Consider the following 20,619-nt stretch of genomic DNA (forward strand, 5'->3'; position numbering starts at 1 on the left):
TCAGTAAGGCGAGGTATCTCACCGTACGAGTAGAGAAACAGGTATAGAGAGTAGAGCTGGGGCCGACCCAGAGCCGGCCCTCAGCGAGCCGCAGTAGTGTTAGGTCTTCTTGAACCCCGCGGTGTACGGGTAAGACCTGGCCTTAGGCTAGCAAAGAAACTGCCGCTGAGAAGAGACGGAGTTTGCGAAGATGAAGAGTCTCTGGGGAACCAAGGCTCGTGGAAAGATAGGGCTTCGGGGCCGTGCTCAAGAAAAAGGGCGGAGCTTCCGGGGAACGGAGGCAGGGAAGGGCCTGCGCGCCTGTGCATGGTGGAGGGGAAAGGGGCGGGGTCACAGGGAGTTGACGTTGCCATTAGCCAGGACCCGCTTAGATCCTGAGGCCGGGGGCCTCTAGGAATAGAAGTCGGGGGAGGGGAAAAGGAGGGGAGGGGCCTCCTTGAGGCAGGGAAGGGGTGGAGTTTAGGAAAGGGGCGGGGCCCGACCCGAAGCCTGGAAGGGGCGGGGCGGGGCTTGGGGCGGCCCTGCCACCGCCTCCTCTTCTCCCCACCGCGGTGGCGGTGGCAGTGGCGGCGGCAGCGGCGCCGGAGGAACCTGACACGCACCGGCCCCACTCCCGCCCCAGTCGAAGCCGAAGCTGCAGCCGGCGCCGGGCGGGGGCCATGGGCGCCCCGCGCGGCCCGGGTCATGAGGACGGAGGCGGAGGCAGCGGGGCCGCCGCTCGAGCCCGGTCAGTGCCTCCCCGAGGGCCCAGCCCTCACCCTGGGGAACGAGGGGGACTCCGCCCTAGCGCGGGCAGGGTCCGGCCGCGCGACCTTGGGCCGACCGCCGCCACGGGCCGGGCTGTAGGGCTTTGAGCGACACCTGGCCAGGTGTATACACTCCCGCCTTGGCCGCTTATCCCCAGCCCGGGTCACTTGGGATTTCTTAATACTCTTAGGGCTGGGACCCCCAGTCAGCTCTGAAAGCGGTCATGGTGGGAGGGTCCTGGTTTCGAGGCAAGGGCGGCACCTTGCCCAGAAGCGAAAAGTCCTGCTGGAGCCGCCTTAGGAGATCCCGTCCCCTCCCGGAACTCTGGGGTAACTGAGGCCTAGAAGGGCCGGGACCTGGCCCAGAGCACAGAGCAATGGGTGTGCCCCTTACCCTGGCCTCCCAGGGTCAGCGTTTTGTCTTGCAGTAGTTCTTGACCCTCTGGTTCCTTCTGCCCTCAGGTGGCCTGAGTTTCTTTGGGGCAGAAACCAAGACTGAAATTTAGTGCCTTGGGCTTCAGTTTGCTTTCCTGCGTGGGGGAGGGGAAAGGCAAAGATTCCTGTTCTCAGGGTTGATTAGAAAGAGAAAGTGCTAGTAAACTCTGAGGTGAGGTGCCAACTCAAGGGAGAGGTCAAGAGCATGTGTGACCCAACCCTAAGACACCAGGGAGCTTGGTGTCACAACCAGAGAGGGGTCTCTTTTGTGAATGCAGCAGAGCATAGGGTCTGATGCTGTCCTGATTTTTGCATCCCTACTCTTCCAGTTATCTAACTCTGTGATCTTGGATCAGACACTTGGTTTCCTGAGTCTCAGTGAAGTAATAGCTCACATTCATAGGGAGCTTTCTCTGAGCAGGCACTGTGCTAAGTTGTTTACATGCAGTGCCTTATTAATCCTCATAAGCACCCTGTAAAGTAGGTTACCATTGTTACTTGCACTTTTGCACACAAGCAGATAGAGCTGAAAGGAGGTAAGTATTCAGGACCAATGAGCTACCTACCTTCCTGGCAACAGCTGCCAACTGAAGCCAGGCCAGGGCCTAACAGGCAAACCTTATTTTCAGGTGAGACAAAGCCTTGGCTCCAAGCATCAACATCTGGCAGCAGTTCTGGACTTAGAAGGCCTTGCCTCCCCTTATCTCTCCACAGCAGTAGCTCTGGATCCCTGTGGGCTAACTTGCCCATGCCAAGACTGGAGATGGCCATGTGGAAGTGTTTAGTCTTGTGCGGCCTCAGAATCAAGGGGTTCTAGGGACCAGGGCAAGAAGAGGAAGAGCACACAAGGGCCCTAGGGAGCAGCTGTCCTGTGCCTCATTTATAGCTGAGAATAGGGGAAGGCACAGACAGAGTCAAAGCCTGGCCAAAGATGACCCAGCTAGCCAGTGCCAAAACCTGGGCCACAGAGTGAGGAGGGAACCGTGAACAGAGGGCCGTAGTCTGGAAGCCAGGGTGGGGGTTAAAGAGGGGGTTGGGGCATTGCCATGACAAGTAGGCCTAGGCATCTCAAGAGATAAGGCCTTTTTGGAAAAACACCTTCCATTCATCAAGCATGTATGAGTGTCGAAGGGCTGGGAAGAGGCAAATGCAACCCTGTCCCTGCCTGCCACTGAGGTATTCTCAGTCTGTCCAGTGGGGAAGGCAGGCACGATCACATCAAATACTCCATATTGAAGGGCTCAGAAAGGGAAAGAGACCAGAGCATTTGGATGTTCAGAGATGGGAGACAACATTCCAGACAAGGGATTTGCAAGAGCAAAGGCTGGGGAGTAAACAGCCTATGTAGAGAGAAACAAAAAGGTGGGTTATTGCCACAGTGAAGGATTCTTGAAAAGCGACACCTTCCACCACAAGAGAACAGCACCCTGCTCTCTCTCCACTCAACCCGTTGCAGGGATTTTTTTTTTTTTTTTTTTTACATTTTATTTATTTTTGAGAGAGAGACAGAGCACAAGTGGGGGAGAGACAGAGAGAGAGGGAGAAAGAGAGCGGGAGACACAGAATCCGAAGCAGGCTCCAGGCTCCTGAGCTGTCAGCACAGAGCCTGACATGGGGCTCGTACCCACAAACCATGAGATCGTGACCAGAGCCAAAGTCGGACGCTCAACCGACTAAGCCACCCAGGCGTCCCCCATTGCAGGGAATTTTTAAGAATATGATCTGGAGGGGCGCCTGGGTGGCGCAGTCGGTTGAGCGTCCGACTTCAGCCAGGTCACGATCTCGCGGTCCGTGAGTTCGAGCCCCGCGTCGGGCTCTGGGCTGATGGCTCGGAGCCTGGAGCCTGTTTCTGATTCTGTGTCTCCCTCTCTCTCTGCCCCTCCCCCATTCATGCTCTGTCTCTCTCTGTCCCAAACATAAATAAAAAACGTTGAAAAAAAATTAAAAAAAAAAAAAGAATATGATCTGGAGAGCAGGACTTGGGATTTAGTTAGTGTTCTCAAATCGTAGCACACATTGATTGCTTAATAAGTTCATTTCTTACAACAAATGTTTGTTGAGTTACTGCTAAGCATCAGACACTAGGCATTGGGAATAACAGTCAACAAGATTAGCAAACTGTCATCAGGAAGCTTACAGTCTTGTGGGGAGATGGAGTAACTCTATTTTATTTTTATTTTTCTTATTAATTTTGCTAAGTACTATGAAGGAAACAAACAGGATGCTGGGAAGGGGGTCCTTCTCCCCTGAAGGCATGGTCAGAAAAATCCTCTCAGAGGAGGAGCATTTGAGCTGGGACCTGAATGATAAAAAGGGGCGGCCTTGAGAACTGCAGAGGAAAGTCCCAGACAGAGACTGCTGCATTTGCAGAGGGGTGGAATGAAGCTTGATGGGTTCCCAGGGTCACTGGGTGGAACTGGGTTCATGAGGTGTCAGGGCCAAGGTGAGGCTGGTGGGGCCCAGATTGGGCTGGGCCCTGTGGGCCATGGAATGGGGTGACAACTTTATTCTAAGAGTAATGGGAGCCTGTGGATGGGATCCCTCTGGCTACTGTGTACAGATGGGGGAGGAGCTGGAGGTAGAATTTGGAACAGAGGATAGGCAGAAGTCAGGCTGCACTGAGCCCTCAGAACTAAATCTATGGCAGTGGGAAGAGGCAAATGTGGGAGGCCTTGAATGATGGCCTGGGTTCCTTTTAGAGGCATCAGGGGTCAGGGGAAGGAGGGAACAAAAACCTCAGCCCAGTTGGGCTCAGTGTACCAGGCCCACCCTGGATGGAGGGCAGCATTCACGTCAGCACCTGCAAAGAGCTTTACACATGCTCTTGCCCTAAGTGCTCATAGCACTCTGCAGACTGGCATCTGTGGCGGTCCATTTCATAGAGGAAGAAGTAGGCACAGAGAGGCCAAATGCCTCTCCTCAAGTGACTCAGCCAACAAGAGGCCTGTACTCGCCCACACCATCCTGCCATCCATACACCCTGCTGCTTGCCCTTGGAGGTGAGGAATGGGGGGAGAAAGGCCAAGTATAAGACAGTGAAGGAGCAGTCACAGGTCCCTGCCTCCTGGGAATGTACAACAGCTCAGCAGGGCACAAACAAGTTCAATGCAAGGGTCCTGTGAGCCAAAGCGTGAACTCTGGCCTGACAGAGTGCAGATGAGGGAAAAGGCATGGCCAGCTTAGGATCAGAGAAGGCACCTGACATCTGCGCCAGACCTTGCAGGCTGGGGAGAGTTTAGACATAGGAGCATAGGAGCTTGGGACTCACTCCAGGCAAGACACTGCCCAGACAAGGCCAGCAGGTTGAAAAGCCAGGAGAGACATCAGGGCCCTTCTGGTTGCTACATGCGGGAGCCAGGGCTGGCATAGCAAGCCAGCTTCTGGCGCAGCTCTGCACAGACAGGTCATGGGTTCAGAAGAGACCCCAGAGACTCCCAAGATGAGGAAACAATGTGGGCTGGGTTTTCACATGCTGAGTGGGTGTCATGAATGAGCAGTGAGTGGTGATAGCTGAAGTAAAGTCCCTCCCATTTCTCTAGACTCTGAACTTTGTCCAGATTGTGGGATCCCAGAGTAGGAGGTTCCAATAGGCCACATGCCAGCTGGCCCCTGCCTTAGCACTTCAGTGCATGTTGTTCCCCTCTGTCTTCCTTTTCCTCACTGTCACTCTCTAAGATATACCCCCACCATTTCCCCAGACTAGCCCTCCGATTTTCTCTTACACTTGCTTGTTGTTGCTGACCACCAGGACAGGGATCTGTTTATGTCACTTACCACCACATCTCCAGTTCACATCCAGGTGCTAGGCTCTTGGGAAATATTTGTTGATTGAATGACAGAATCAGACCAAAGTCCCCCACTTTAGAGATAGCCAAACTCAGTCCAGCAAGAGGAAGTCAGTTGCTCAGCCCACAACCAGCCTGTGACAGAGCTGGGGCTAAAATGCTTAGGTTGGGTACTTTCTGCTGCTCCACACTGTATGGCAAGAATAGACTGAGAGGTCACCTAGGGTAGCGTTGCACATACACAGATTACATGACACTATCCCTTCCTTCTACCCATGGACTTCACACTTTGGTGGCCCTGGGGGGCTTTGGAGTTAGGTAGACCACGAGGGGCCTAATGAATTCAGACTTGAATATCTGCTGAGCATCTCCCATGTGCCTGCCCTGTCCCAGCCTCCTCAGAGGTCCCACCAAAAAGAGTGCTCTAAAAGAGAGGCCTGTGGGTCTGTGAGTGCATGTAGCGGGGGGCTATGCATGATGGAGGCAACATCGTGGAGAAGTGATACCCAAAGGCAGGAGTTAGGTCAGGCACCTGGGAGGCCAGGAGAGTTCAGGCAGGGGGAAGAGGTGTGCAAAGGTCCTGGAGCATAAGGGATCACAGCAGGTGAATGTTCTGCCTAGAGGTAGGCCCAATGAGGATGAGGGAGGCAAGAAGGCAGAGGGTGCTGGGGCAGCAGCCATGAAGGCATTGTCCTAAGAGATGCAGGAACCAACCCATTGCAGGGTTTTGTGCAGGGCTGGCCTACTCTGACTGGTTGTTTTGGGGAGATTACTGCTGTTGTAAGGAGAATGGATTGGGGCACCTGAAAGGCTGTTTACCAGCTTCTGAACAGCCCCTACTGGATCTGGGCAGGAGCCAATGATGGTGGCTCCAATGGGGGTGGCAGTGACAGGCACAATGCCAAAGGTCTGTGACTTCCTTGTGTTTCCACACAGGAGACTTTGTGCAGCTGCCCGTGCCCATCATCCAGCAGCTCTACCACTGGGACTGCGGCCTGGCCTGCTCCAAAATGGTGCTGCGGTGAGTGCTCAGGCCTAGACTCTCCCCATCCACACCATCTGCTCTGGCTGGAAGGAGAAACAGGGCGAGACCTGGGTGGGATTCATCATCCATATGGCTATTCATGGTTAGGGTTTACAGGAGGCCCAGCTTCCATCCAGGCTTGGTTCCATCTGCAAAAGCAAGCAAAGGGTGGACTAGGCTCGGGGGATAGCCAAGGAAGACCCAGGTGCCCAGTCCTGGCCCACAGAGTGACCCCATGACAGGGACATGGGACCTTCCAACCTCAGGCTCCCTAGTGACTGTGTCACTAGGGAGCCGACTGTTGAACTAAGGCTATGTGAATGAATATCACAGGAACCTTAGGCATCAGAACATAGAGGGACCATAGTGATCTCCTTCTAGGAGATTTTTCAGGCAGCTGCCAGGAACCTCAGAGCAACCTCTCCCATACCTGTTTTATATCTTGGAATTCCAGGAAAGACAGTGTTCAACAAAAGGGTTCTGTGTCTGAAACTTAGAAAACCACTGATGTGGTCCAAGCATCTCATCCTAGAGATGAGGCCAGAGTGGTTGGCAACTTACCCAAAGTCACACAACCTGCAAGAGACTCAAGAAGCAGAATCCTCGACTCTGGGGCCAACACAGTGCCCCAGGCAGCCTCACGCTGTGCCCAAGAAGTAGACAAGATGTAGGATCATGACAAAGGATGGAGCCTTCTGATAGTGGCTGGTGGGCCCTTGGGAGGAGGATGACCCCAGCCAGCTTGGCAAGCCAACCTCAGCAGCCTGTCTGCCTACAGGTACCTGGGCCAGCTGGACGACAATGAGTTTGAGAGTGCCCTGCAGGAGCTGCGACTAACCAGGAGCATCTGGACCATTGACCTGGCTTACCTAATGCGCCACTTTGGCGTGAGGCACCGTTTCTGCACACAGACCCTGGGCGTTGACAAGGGCTACAAGAACCAGGTGAGCACTCAACTGCCAGGCCATCACCCAGGCCCAGTAATTGAAAAAGGGTATGGTCAAGGCCTGGACACCCGAGTGGGCACACAGGTGCACAGAGACCGGGGAACAGCAGCAAATGTCCAGTGGGCAGGACATTCGAAGCAGTCAGACCGGGTGACCTTGAGGTCCAGCCTGCCCAAAGCATCTAAGTAGTGAGAGCTGCCTACCTTTAAGATCACTTGATGATGTGCAGGGGAGCATCTCAGGCTGCCTTCTGTGTCCCTCCTTCCTGTTGTCCAGGGCCTTTGAGCATGTCACTCTGACCTCACCCTGCTGCCACTTGCCCATTTTCTTCCTTGTCACAGGGACAGCCGGCTCCAATCTGGGTAATTGCTATTCAGGAAGAAAAACTAAAATGCCACCTTTCCTATTTTTTTCTTTTTGAAATAGAATGTCAACATAGCCTCGCCATTATACCAGTGCACCCCCACCGCCCAACCCGTGTAGTTAGAGCCAGTCTTGCCTGCTGCAGAGGCACATGTCGGCCCAGGCTCCAAAACTTGGCAGAACACAGTCTCTCCTGGCCTCACTGGCAAGAGGGTTGTCACATGGCGGCCAGTGCCAGTCAACCTAACTCTCCTTTGAACCTTCCAGGCCAGGGGAAGAACACTAATGGATCCGGCTTGATCACTGTGGCTGCAAGGCAGAGAAAAGAACCCAAGAACAGGGTCTCTCCTGCCTCCGCCCTGAGGGCTTTAGCCCCCTTAAGTCCCCTATGCCAAATAAAGTATGTCCCATGAATCTCGTCTTGCTAAGCCAAGCAGTGGAGGAGCATCTGGGTGGGCTCAGCCACCCCTTTTGCTCATTTACCACAGACTCCCACTGATGTCCTTGGGGTTCACAAGCCCAGGGATGACTAGCCTTGCTAGGGGAGCTAGGCTGCCTGAGCTCAACTGCCTACCTGTCTCCTGAGCGTCCTCCTCATGCCTCTGTGTGGTCCTGTGCATTCTGGCCAGCCATCCTGCCGGCTTGAGACAGACACAGCTTTCTGCCCGGGTGTGCTGCATCTCCCCTAGCAGTCCGGGCTCGTCCCCTCTTTCACCATCTTTAACTCCATAACATGCTCTTTACTTCATCCAAATGGGGTGAGGACAGCCAGGACAGGCATCCCCTCCAGCCTGCTCTTCCCTCTTCAGTCCTTCTACAGAAAGCACTTTGACACAGAGGAGACCCGGGTGAACCAGCTGTTTGCACAAGCCAAGGCCTGCAAGGTGCTGGTGGAAAAATGGTGAGCCTCCCCTCACTCTTCCTTGTGCACCTACTTACCCACATATTTACTATGGGGGAGGCCTTGGGATGATGTACAGGAAAGGCTAGGGACTTGGCAGTCAGGCAGAACTAGGCTTTCCTACCCAGAATCTTGGCCAATTCTGAGGCTAAGGGCACACAGACTTGGGCTCCTAGGCCTTACTGTTTCCATCCATAAAATGGGGACATGTGGCTACACAAAACTCTGGCCTCAGGTGGATCACGAGCAGGGGCTGGAGGAACAAGTGAGCAAGACAGACTCCAGCCTGCCCTCAGTCTGCTCACAGATGGTAGCATGAGACAGAACACAGGAACCCTTAATGAAGGGGTGACAGCCTAAGGAATATGCTGGCACGGTGATGGAGAGTAACGGGACAGCCCAGTGTGTAGGGTCTCTAGGGAGGCCTGGCTCTCAGATCTCCACAGACTGCTATGACCTTATGTGGGTCTCCCCCTTCTCAGCTATACGTGAGGAACACGATTCGGGCAGATCCTGGAAGTAACTTCCTCAGAATCTAATGAGTTTCTTCTCCAAGCTCAGGCATGTTAGCTTTGATCCTGGTTGGGCTCCCCTAGACCACTCTTCTCAGGTCTTCCTGTTCTTTACAGACCTATGTTTTCATTGTTAACATAATGCTACTGCATGATAGGTAATTGGGAAAATGGGAAAAGTCTCCACACATCCTTCAGCCACGTGAGCACACGTTGGAAGGAAAAGAACAAATGTTTATTTAGTGGCACCTGACATGTGCTATCTTGTTGAGTGGGAAGCTGGTGCTGTCCCCATTCCTCAGGTGAGGAAACTGAGGATGGGAAAAATAGTGTGAGCTGCCCATGGTCACCTTCGGCAACTCGGCCATGCTGTGATCCAAACCTGGCTCTTCCACACCCAATTATTCCATGAAGCACGATGCATTTGTTCCAGCGCAGCCCCCGCTTTTTCTCTGTAGTTGAAATCCCATTCTTGTACGTACCATCGGGAACTCAGCCAGCTATTTCATTTCAAAGACCAAATGGAAAAATGGCGTCTTTCTCCAGGCTGAGGCAACCAAACCAAAGCGCCTTGTGACTTAGCCATGGGCTGGAGTTGGGTCAGGCCATGTAGTGCTAACGTTGCCACTCCTGAGGAGACTGCTGAGGAAGGAGGCCCCCATAGCCTAGGGAACCACCACTCCACAGCCCCTCTCCCCTTCTGGATTTGCTGCTTTTTGTGGGGCATTGAATGGGGCAGTGCCTGATAGTCTGCCTCAGGGAGCAGCTGGCTCAGCTGAACTGGGGGGTCCCCTGGAAACACTGCTGACCAGCCCTTCGTGGGCAGCCCCGTCTGCCACAAGGAACCTTAGAGAAAAGAAAAAACAAAAAGAAAAATAGTCCTTTCAGAGAAGCATGTGGCTTTATTTTAAGTTTTTTTTTTTTAAGTTCTTATTTATTTATTTTGAGATAGAGAACACGAGTGGGGAAGGGGCAGAGAAAGAGGGAGAGAATCCCAAGCTGGCTCCGCAATGTCAGCACAGTGTCGTGACTCAAACCCACGAACTGTGAGATCATGACCTAAACCAAAACCAAGAGTCAGACACTTAACCTACTGAGCCACCCAGGCGCCCCGAGAAGCATGTGGTTTTAAAACTGATGAAGCCATGCTTGGCTCAGATTTTGGGAATTAAGTTGAACCGATAGCTTCCAATGTAAACTGCATGTGATTTAGGGTAAATGATCAAGGAGGGTGCTCAGCAAAAAAAACTTCACTAGCCAGGGTGGGAGGTGGGGTCCCATGTATTGATCCAGTGGCCCTTGACAGGGTCTCATCTGGAGCTGACTTCCTGCCACCCCTCGAAGGATGTGACAGGGCCAGCTGGTCCTTGGGCACATTCAGAGCTCTCCCACCCCCTGCACTGGTCCCATGCTGAATCCTGGGCTGAGCTTGGGCCATAGTGACAAGGCAGGATGTTCCTATCTGCAAAGAGCTCAGGAGGGAGGGAAGTCAGCCATGTCCCCAAGCTTTGTGATCCAGGCAGGGGTCCACTTGAGAGATGGGGAATGGGACCCGATGGTGCCAGCTGACTCTCCTCCCGCCCACAGCACAGTGAGCGTGCAGGATATCCAGGAGCACCTGGCACAGGGCCACGTGGCCATTGTGCTGGTGAACTCTGGGGTGTTGCACTGCGACCTCTGCTCCAGTCCTGTCAAGTACTGCTGCTTCGCCCCCAGCGGCCACCGCTGCTTCTGCCGGACCCCTGACTACCAGGGCCACTTCATTGTTCTGCGTGGCTACAACCGGGCCACTGGCTGCATCTTCTACAACAACCCAGCCTATGCTGACCGTGAGTGCTGGGCGGGCTGGGGAGAGTGGGTGGGGCAGGCTGCATTCACAGTCCAGTCCCCATGATTCCTTCTCATTCAAGACCTCCCTCACTGCCTTCTCCCCAAACTTTTGCTCCTCCTGAGCTCCTGTCATCTGTGCTGCTTCTTTGGCCTACGCAGAGCAGCCACAAACCCGAGGCCCTGCCAGCCTCCACACCCTGGTCATTGCTACACCAGGCCAGGCCATCTCCCTCCCACACCGCTGCCCAGGGCCCTGCCTCACCCTTACTCTGCTGTCCCCCCACCCTGGTCCCTGCCATCTCCCTCATTCCAGCCCTCCCAGGACAGCTAGCAAGCATATTTGTCAGAGAGGAAGGTCTGCCCAGTTCCAGCTCTTGCTCCAGATCCAGCAAGGGCTCCCCACTGTCCTGGGGAATGGGAAGGACTGTCCTCACTCTAGCACACTTACCCCATGTGTCCTCAAACATGTTTCTTCCCCTCTCTGGGCCTCACCTTCTCCATCTTCGAAACTGGGGAAGGGTCAGAGAATGAGCTCATGAAGCCTGAAATAGGCAAGGAAGGCTTCCTGGGGACGGAAGACGAGTGGCAAAGGGTGGCCAGACGAGTGAGCCATGGTGAGATGTCCTCCAGCTCCCCTGGGCGCCAGTGAGGCAGGTACACCCCCCTCTACCTGCTGACCCCACTCTGCCCTTCCTGCCCTCAGCAGGAATGTGCAGCACCAGCATCAGTAACTTCGAGGAGGCCAGAACCAGTTATGGCACAGATGAGGACATCCTCTTTGTCTACTTGGACAGCTGACGGCGGGAGCCTGGTGTGCCCAGGCCCTCACACCCCACCCTGCCACACCCCAGTCAGGCCCACTCAGGAGGCCTTGGCACAGGCCCCGAGCTGCTAGGGCTTGGATGCAGAACTGCGTCCAGCCTTGGCCCATGTGACAAAGCCCCAGGGAATTCTTGGAGCCCAAGGCGTGCCTGCTTTGTCCACCAGCGTTGCGCGTGTCATCATGCCACTTACCTTGCACACCTGCTGGTTGCTGGAGGCCTCCGCAGAGCATCTGAGTAGAGCCTCCCCTGGGACCCCAGGCCCGACTCCAACCACGCCCAGGGGACTTCCAGCCCTGTGGGTGCCTTTGTTGCCTGCAAACCAGACCCAGGTGGAGAAGGCTGAGCTCGTCTCCCCACAGACCTGGGGGCTGAGCCCTGGAGATGCCGCTTGTCAGGATGGCATCTGTGTGTTTGGAGACCATGTAGCCAACCCCAGCTCCCAGGGCTGCGGACTGCTCCAGGCCTTGCTGGGAACTGCCCTCCCCCCTGTCCCCCCAGAAGTGCTATAGACCTCCCTGTGCCCTTTGGTGAATGCCGCCACTCTCTCACGCCTCCCCGTGGACCCAAGTTCCTGTGGCTGGTTGTCAGACCTCTGGGCCCTGAGGAGGGCTGGGCCTCAGGCCAAAAGGACCCTGAACCCCACCCCTCACCCTGCACCCTCCAGGTACTATAGCATTGTAGGGTGGAGGGCCCTGAGGGGAGTAGACAGGGCCCTGGCTCTTGCTGGCTGAATGTACTCTGAGAATGCCTGACCCTGAGGGCCAAGAACAGCTACTTGAGTCCCAAAGATCCCCCCCCCCCAACCCATGAGGCCTCCTGACACTAGCCTAAGCCCTGACAGTGGGGCCCATTCTCTGGGTATGGGGAGCCCCAAGCCTCACAGTGCTGGAGGTGCTGGGGTGCTAGGGCCTGCACTGCTGAGGCAGTGGCGGGGGATAGCCTGTGGCCTCCCACCCACCCCAGTGTTCATGCCAGGACATTTTGCACAGAAAGTTGGGTCTCTTTTTTTCTTGACAGAGAAAGGTGGTACCTGCCCAGGATCACATAGCACTGCACGTAGCATGGACTATTTGTTTTGTTTTGTTTTGTTTTGTTTTGTTTTGTTTGAGATTTAAGCTTTCACTTGTGGGGAGTGAGAGTCACCCTCAAGTAAGACAATAATAGTGAGATTCAGGTACTTCAGAACCACTGACACCTCTCTTCATAGGGCAGATAAGCCAGCCCAAGTTCTCTTTCAAAGAGAAAGGGACTCACAGCTGGTGGGCTGAGTGCCAGGACCCCTCACTTTATAGACAAAATCCGGCCATCAGTCTGGGGACAGTATGTCCAGGACAGTGGTGGGCCTGGGTCTTGAACGCAGATCTGCACCTAAAAACTAAGGGAAATGGATCATTCCCAAAGGGGCTGAGGACACCCACCCCTCATGAGCGGTCATTGGCAAGGGAGCAAGGCTACCCCAAGAGCCACATGGCAGCTGCCATCCTTCTGGACCGCAAACCATGCTCAGCATCTGCTCCCACCAGCCGGCTGGCATCTCCCCACCATGGCTGCTCTGAGGGGCAGAGGTGGGCTCTGTTTATGAGGGCTGTCAGACCACCCAGCCAAATCGCTCCTCGGCACCAGATGCAGCCTTTGGCCGAGACAGAGGCGCTATTAGCTGGTTAGCTAACAGGTCAGCCACCCTGGTTTCAGAGACTAGCATTGCCTTCAGACTGGTCTCGTCTCTTTTGCCTTAATGCTGGGTGGCCCAAGATCCCAGGGAACTCTGGTTTCACGCCCAGGAGTACCATGTGTGGCAGCTGAGGTTTGGGCGTCCTCAGGAAGGGTCTGGCTAAAATTGTGGTAAGAATAGATGCATCAAGGAAGGCAATGAGGAAGCAAAGCTGTGGATGACTGGTGGGGCTGTCATGGAGAGCGGCCTCCACGGAGAGTGGTCACAGCACCTCAGTCCATCGTGTGACATTTAGAAACAGTCCCTGGGCAGGCCACAAGTTAGAGGTCACCTGGTCACCTGCCAGGGGTCATCTGGCAGATTAACAAGAAAGCTACCTGTGCCTGAGACGGTGCCATCTGCCCGGGGAGGGTCATGGGGGTAGGATGCAAACCACGCTATGTTGTGTTCTTGCACATGTCATGAAAACAAGGCTGGAGAGAGCCCAGACTTCAGGAACTTCTGCCCATAGCATGTGGCACCCATGACCCCTGTCCACTTGCTAGGGGCCCAGCGAAGCCACACTGGACGGTTGGTTTTGTTCACTCCAGCCACACAGGGACAAAAGGGATCTTTTGCATTGCAGAGATTTTCTACATATATATATTTTGTTTGTAATGAGCCATTCTCAATAAACATTATTCTCACTGCAAAATGATGGCAGCTTATGGCCCACCTTTGTGAATTCTTGTTTCCCTCCTAAATTCTCAGCATGAGCACATGTGAATCCAGGTCCTTGGCCTGCCATACCAGGTTGTAGCTCAGACTAGAATCCTGTTTAACTGCTTTTCGGTTCTGCCTCCCTCCTGATGCTCATATAAGGATTAGGTAGGCAACGCTAGAAACAGAAGGGCAGAAGGGCGTCAGAGCCAAGCTTAACTGTGGTTCTTGAAGAGGGCGTGGAGGGCACACAGCTTTGGGCAGGAGGCGGGTCTGGGGGGTGGTGGAATCAAATGAGGGAGACGGTGGGGCCCATAGGAGGCAATAGATGGGGGGAGTCCTGTGGGCAGGACTCCAGTGTTCCCTGTACCATCCACCCCCAGTCAGCAGCTCCCCTTACTTGGTAGATATTGGGGTCTTCTAGTGTTACATTTGATAAGGATTCTATTTCTGAAAAAAAGGACATGTGTGTAAATCCTGCCGTATCTGGCAGCCTCGGACCTGCCCCAGGTCCCACAGAGAGCTGAAAGAGCCAGAGCAGGCCTCTTGGGTAGGGTCCAAGTCTCCAGCTGGGACCTCATCCTGACTGACTGCTGCTCTGCCCCTCCCCAAGCCCCACATTGAGGGGATGTATTAGGAGTTCTGACTGAGGTCTTGGACCCTTCTCCAAACTAGAGAGCAGCCCTGTAGACATACTTTCAATCAGGGAGTTGACCAGCCAAGGACGGGGTGCCCTGCTAGAGTATGCCAGGCGGCACAGCACGTATTCTGCATGTGTAACCGACAACACTGGCCCCTTTCTGTGCTTCAGCAGGAGCCTTCTGCCCATCCTAGGGGAAGGGGCCCCATCCTGAATGCACATATCATGGTTGAGACAGGCATGGGAAAGACTGGCTTGGGGCCTCTGAGTGACCATTGAATACAATTATGGGAGAAAAATGACGATGAAGGAGGTGTTGAACCAGGACAAATGTGGATAAGGTAACAAGAACTGGGTAGAGCTGGCTGCTCAGAGCATGCAGATGAGGATAAGAGGGGGACAGGCTGAGGATTCCTGGGAGGGGCCCCACCGGAGCCAAGGGGCCCGGACAGAACAGAGAGCTGGGTGCAGCCGAACTGGTGCCTTTGGCCTGGGGCCTTTTAAGCTGTTGGCCAGGGCTGCAGTCACCTCAAGGTTTGACATCCTGGGGCATCTGCTTCCAGGCTCACGAATAGGGCTGTTGACCACAGACTGCCTGGGTGTCCTCATCATATGGCAAGTGGTAATGACATAAAGTTGGGGGAGGGGGTGGAGAGAGAGAGAGAATGAGCACCCAGTATGGAAGCCACAGCCTTTTTAAAATTTTTTTTTAACTTTTATTCATTTTGGAGAGAGAGAGAGAGAGAGAGAGAGAGAGAGAGAGAGAGAGAAAACATGAGTGGGGGAGGGGCTGAGAGAGAGGGAGACACAGAATCTGAAGCAGGCTCCAGGCTCTGAACTGTCAGCGCAGAACCCAACATGGGGCTCAAACCCACAGACCGTGAGATTATGACCTGAGCCGAAGTTGGATGCTTAACCAACTGAGCCACCCAGGTGCCCCAAGCCACAGCCTTTTAATAACCTAATCTCAAAAGTGACATCCTAGGGGCACCTGGGTGGCTCCGTCGGTTGAGCATCCGACTTTAGCTCAGGTCATGATCTCACAGTTGTGGGTTCGAGCCCCATGTTGGGTTCTGCGCTGACAGTTCAGAGCCTGGAACCTGCTTCAGATTCTGTGTCTCCCTATCTCTCTCTGCCCCTCCCTCACCTGCTCTCTCTCTCTCCCTCTCTCCCTCTCTCAAAAATAAATAACTACATATTTTTAAAAAGGGGGCACCTGCGTGGCTCAGTTGGTTAAGTGTCCGACTCTTGATTTCAGCTTTCAGCTCAGGTCATGATCTCATGGTTAGTGGGTCCAAGCCCCACATTGGGCTTTTTGCTGACAGCATGCAGAGACTGCTTGAAATTCTCTCTTCTCTCTCTCTCTCTCTCTGCCCTTCCCCCTGCTCACACATTCTCTCTCTCTCTCTCAAAAATAAACTTAAAAAAAAAAAAAGTTACATCCTATCATTTCTGCAGGACTCTGTTTGTTAGAAGTACACCAGTAAATCCAGTATACACTGGGGATTACACAGGGCTAGGATACAGGAGGCAAGGATCACAGGAGTTCTGGTGGTTACGTTTTTTAAATCTCATAACAGAGCTAGGAATACCCCTGGAGACCTCTGGTCTAGCACATCCTGAGGCATGCCCTTCAGAATATATCAGTGGTGAGAAGCTCTGTATAACAGGGTACCCTGGTCAGGTCAGCTTGGCAAACACTGCATGCTACCTACAGTCCCCTCTGGGAGATCTAGGATGTACAGAAAAGGCTGTGTATAATCCTGCAGCAAGGGGACTCCCTTTATTTAGGTTTTCCCCCAATTAGCCACAGTTGTTCTTGTGTAACACTAGTATCCCGTGAAGCATGCTGGCACTTGAGTAACCGTTGGTCCAGTCCGAGGGGGAGAGTGCAGCCCAGCGAAGGGAGCAACTGGTCCAAAGTCATCACTCAACAAGCTATAGACAGAGCTAGACCCAAACCCACCACTGCTGCTTTCCCAGACCATAGTCAGAAGCAAACCCTGGTGACCCTGGGAGGGGAGAAGCCAATGCCAGAAGAGCCAGGAAGTGAATTCTGAGTTCTGGGGCTAGAGATGGGCTGCCACAGGCCCTTGGGGTTCTGCCTCCAGGTAGAAAACCTGGCATGTAGCCCCAATACTCTGAAAGAGTGCAGATTCTGCTCTCCTTGATGACTTGCCTCTAGCTCAGTATCCAGGGACACACATCACGGACTTGTGCCCATCCTCTAGCGTCAGAACAGAATTGAGAAAGCCAGGAAGATACTGAGACATCATCCTGCTGTGCTGCTGGTCCCACGGGCCAAGTCATGGGACCAGCATGGACTTAAGTGTTCATGGGAAAACCTCAGTGCCAGGAAATGGAGGCTGAGACTCCCACGGGCCCAGTGCAGTGGCCTCTCCAGTGGTTTCTCCATCCTCTCCTCCCCTCCACCTCTGGACTTCCTCCTCTTTGTCTCTCCCTGGCCATCTGCCTCAACATGCATCCTGAATACTGCTTTCTGAGAATCTCCCCCAGCCCTGGGAGATCTGGTAAGCTAGTCTCCCCAAGCTGTTCAGAGCCCCTTGATTTACAAGGGTTTAATGTTTGCATCTCACAACAGACCCATGAGGCGGCCAAGTTGGCCTCCTCTCTGTGTCTCCCACATGCCAAACTCCTTTCTTCCCTTAAGGCTCTGCTCAGTGTCACCACTTTTAAAGGAGTACCTTTCCCTGCACCCCCCAACCACATCATCCTGTCTACCTGTTTCCTCTACTGTAGCTCCCAGCCCTTAACACCTAGTATGTCCTTGACAAAGTGTGTGAATGAATGGTCGGCAGCAGATCTTTAACAATACCTGTTTTAGTGGCTTTCCTGTATTTGTCAGAGCCAGAGGTCATCATTTAGAGGAGGTTGCATTTGAACCTTGATGTCCTGCAGAATTCAGGAGACACTCTCTCCTACAAAGATGAGTGGGAGCATTTTTGCATGTCTCATGAGCAGAGGCCTTGGCTACCTTCGTTCTAAACTACCTTTTCAGGAATGTTCATATAGCTAGTAGCCTTGGAAGACATGATAGTATCTCCCTTCAAGCCAAAGACAGGCAGATATATCGCCTATTATAAAAGATTTGGGTTCTTCAAACTCAGAGTTCCTCTCCTGTAACAGAACCCACTGAAAGTGCAAGAGTCCCTGGCCCTGGGGCTTGGAAAATCTACAAGAAAATGCTGGTAGTCTGGCCACTGCTATTGCTGTAATAAACTTTGCTCCGATCCAGGAGTGTTCTCTTCTGCTAGCATCCATGAAACTGTGACAGGCCAATTTGAAAATAAGGCCCTTCATCGTTCTTAAAAGTCCTGGCAACAAGGGGATGCTCACAAAGACGTGGTTTTCTGGAAGAAAAAGAATGTGGGCCTTGCAGGCCATTAATGGGAAGTCCATGAGAATCAGTAGCAAAACTTATTGACCAACTTGTATGGTGATCAGGTGATTAATAGTCCTTCACTCTATTGCCTGTTAATGAAGAAGAATTGGAGAGCGGCCTGTAGGCTTAGTCCCTGCAAGTAAGTTCAAGACAGTTACCTGGATGGTGCACTGGTAATTGCTAACTCTCCGTGGGCAGGAGGCATCCTGCATTATCTGGTGGTTGTAACAACTAGTAGTAAGTCCTCTTGTGGGTGCGCAGATGGTTGTGACCCCTTCCTTTTTTTTTAAGTTTACTTATTTTGCGCGCGCAAGAGAGAGAGAGAAAGAGCAAGCGAGCACATGTGATTGGGGGAGGAACAGAGAGGGAGAGAGAGAACCCCAAGCAGGCTCCGTGCTGTCAGTGCACAGCCTGACGTGGGGCTCAAACTCACGAACCACAAGATCATGCATGACCTGAGCTGAAATCAAGAGTTAGACGCTCAACCAACTGAGCCACCCAGGCACCCCGGTTGTGATTCCTTTCAAACAACCGTTATAGAGATGCACATCTACACAGAGACTAGAGGATAGGGAATTCAAAACAGCTGTGGGAAGAAAGCAGGTGGATCATTGGAACCTCGGCTGGTTTGCTTGAGCAATGAGGGATTGGAGCACGTAGTGCTTGCCAAGGAGGAGTGGCACAGTTGGGCCCTCTATCCGCTCAGCCCTTCCTGCATTCTCTCATGCCAGCCTTAACCACACTAGGAGACCATGGTAAAAGTTCCCAGAGATTTTCTTGCAGTATGTTCTGCCTGCCGAAAAAAACCTTTGGCCCTCTCAGAGAGAATCCCATGAGACAAATTCCTACAGAAAGCCATAGAAGAAGTACTGCCAAGTATTTGGGCTCTTACTGCCTCCAGTTGGGTTTGCAATGCAGATGAAGGTAGCTGACAAGAATGATAAACCCATCCAATGCTGGAATGCCGAAAGAATCAACTCAGAAAGGTTTCTGAGTAAGGGCACCCAGGCTGCTCAGTCAGTTAAGTGCCTGACTTAATTGATTTTGTTTTGTTTTGTTTTTTTCCAACGTTTATTTATTTTTGGGACAGAGAGAGACAGAGCATGAATGGGGGAGGGGCAGAGAGAGAGGGAGACACAGAATCGGAAACAGGCTCCAGGCTCCGAGCCATCAGCCCAGAGCCTGACGCGGGGCTTGAACTCACGGACCGCGAGATCGTGACCTGGCTGAAGTCGGACGCTTAACCGACTGCGCCACCCAGGCGCCCCATGACTTAATTGATTTTGAATCAGGTTATGATATCACGGTTTGTGGGATCGAGCCCCAAATCAGGTTCTGTGCTGACAGCTTGGAGCCTACTTGGGATTCTCTCTTTCCTTCTCTCTCTGCCCCTCCCTTAAGCTCTCTCTCTCAAAATAAATAAATAAACTTTAAAAAAGGGGTTTGGGGCACCTGGGTGGCTCTGTTGGTTGAGCGTCCAACTTTGGCTCATGCCATGATCTCACAATTTGTGAGTTCGAGCCCCACATTGGGCTAGGCACTCAAAGTGAGGGGCCTGGAACCTGTTTGGATTCTGTGTCTTCCTCTCTCTTTGCCACTCCCCCACTCTCGCTCTCACTCTTGCTGTCTCTCTCGAAAATAAACATATATATGTTACTAAACATGTTAAGCAATGTGTGTGTGTATATATATATATATATATATATATATATATATATATATGTTTCTGAGTCTATCTCCCTCACTCCCTCCTGGTCTACTCTCTCTCATAAAGCAGTTTGGATTGGGGGATTAATTTTAAAAAATTGTTTTAATGTTTATCTATTTTTGAGAGACAGCATGAGAAGGGGATGGGCAGAGAGAGGGGGAGACACAGAATCTGAAGCAGGCTCCAGGCTCTGAGCTGTCAGCACAGAGCCAGATGCGGGTCTCAAACCCACAAACCGCAAGATCATGACTCAAGCTGAACTTGGACGCTTAACCAACTGAGCCACCCATGCGCCCTGGATTGGGGGATTTAAACTTGATGATTCCTGGGAATGTTGCTTCTTTCTTTTTCCTAAGAACAACTCCAGGCCAGCTTGTTTGGCATGTGTTCTACTAAAGTGACAGCCCAGTTGAAGGGAGGCCTAGGAATTCAAACTTGATTCTGGTTTAGCCGCTTGGATTCTCCTGTTGGACTGACATGATCAGAGATCATAAGGACAATGACCACTTGGGTGAGTACATTGCCTGCCAAGACCCCCTATGGTGGCCCATGTGGGATGAAGTTGGGAAAATAACAGGTCTCTGTGCGTTTTATAAAAATGTTTTTGTTCCTCTTGCACCTGACCCTTCCAAACAAAGGCTAGGGGTTTGAGAAAGGGGTAACTGGGGAAAAAAAGGTGATGTTTTAGCTATTGGAATTTATACTGACTTTGGAGGAGGAATGGCAACTTTGGCACCTAGATAGGAAAGAGCTTAGATTTTACAAGCTAGGGAGGGAGAAGCATTCATCATTAATGATCCTTGTCTTTCATAATTGCCTCCGGAGCCTTCGTTATGAAATATGTATGCCCCAGTGTAACATTCCCAAACTTTTGCAAGCATGTTAAACATAACTGATTGCAGGGATTTGCCTTCTTCCCAACCAGATGGCTTTGACCACAGTTTGATCACCATTCCTATTAATCTTACCAGAAGGCCGTTGGAAACACAACACAGGGGATATAGCCCTGGCTCTTGCAATCTCCCAGGGGAAACAACTGCAATGCCACCAGATGTCTTCCCAACCGCTGTCTCCATAGATCTCATTCAGCCATTCTATGGAGAAGACAAGTGTCACCCAGCTGGTGGCAT

At 52.7% G+C, this 20,619-nt stretch overlaps 1 protein-coding gene across 3 annotated transcripts; it reads left to right on the forward strand.

Annotated features, from left to right (window-relative positions):
* The first annotated feature begins 519 nt into the window (after positions 1-519).
* Positions 520-13,736, forward strand: GUCD1 (guanylyl cyclase domain containing 1). Of its 3 annotated transcripts, XM_047088135.1 has the most exons (7): positions 520-727; positions 5,903-5,987; positions 6,769-6,934; positions 8,110-8,201; positions 10,301-10,542; positions 11,062-11,157; positions 11,247-13,736. In XM_047088135.1, the coding sequence occupies exons 1-7, from the start codon at positions 685-687 to the stop codon at positions 11,339-11,341; spliced, it is 819 nt and encodes a 272-aa protein (XP_046944091.1). In that variant the 5' UTR covers positions 520-684; the 3' UTR covers positions 11,342-13,736. The 3 variants fall into 3 exon arrangements, with proteins under 3 accessions (XP_046944091.1, XP_046944089.1, XP_046944090.1); XM_047088133.1 differs by lacking the exon at positions 11,062-11,157; XM_047088134.1 differs by lacking the exon at positions 11,062-11,157 and having other exon boundaries at positions 11,250-13,736.
* Positions 13,737-20,619: the final 6,883 nt, after the last annotated feature.

This window comes from Lynx rufus, unplaced genomic scaffold (assembly GCF_022079265.1).
Source record: "Lynx rufus isolate CCGP_SWC_20201006 ecotype Redwood Valley unplaced genomic scaffold, mLynRuf1.p SCAF_24, whole genome shotgun sequence".
Lineage (NCBI taxonomy): Eukaryota > Metazoa > Chordata > Mammalia > Carnivora > Felidae > Lynx > Lynx rufus.

What these genes read in the sequence shown, in the direction of transcription:
- GUCD1 (XM_047088135.1), top strand. Translation starts at nt 685, where the DNA reads ATGAGGACGGAGGCGGAGGCAGCGGGGCCGCCGCTCGAGCCCG. An exon ending in TGCTCCAAAATGGTGCTGCG is followed by an intron (nt 5,988 to 6,768) that starts GTGAGTGCTCAG and finishes GTCTGCCTACAG; the next exon opens with GTACCTGGGCCAGCTGGACG. An exon ending in AAGGTGCTGGTGGAAAAATG is followed by an intron (nt 8,202 to 10,300) that starts GTGAGCCTCCCC and finishes TCCCGCCCACAG; the next exon opens with CACAGTGAGCGTGCAGGATA.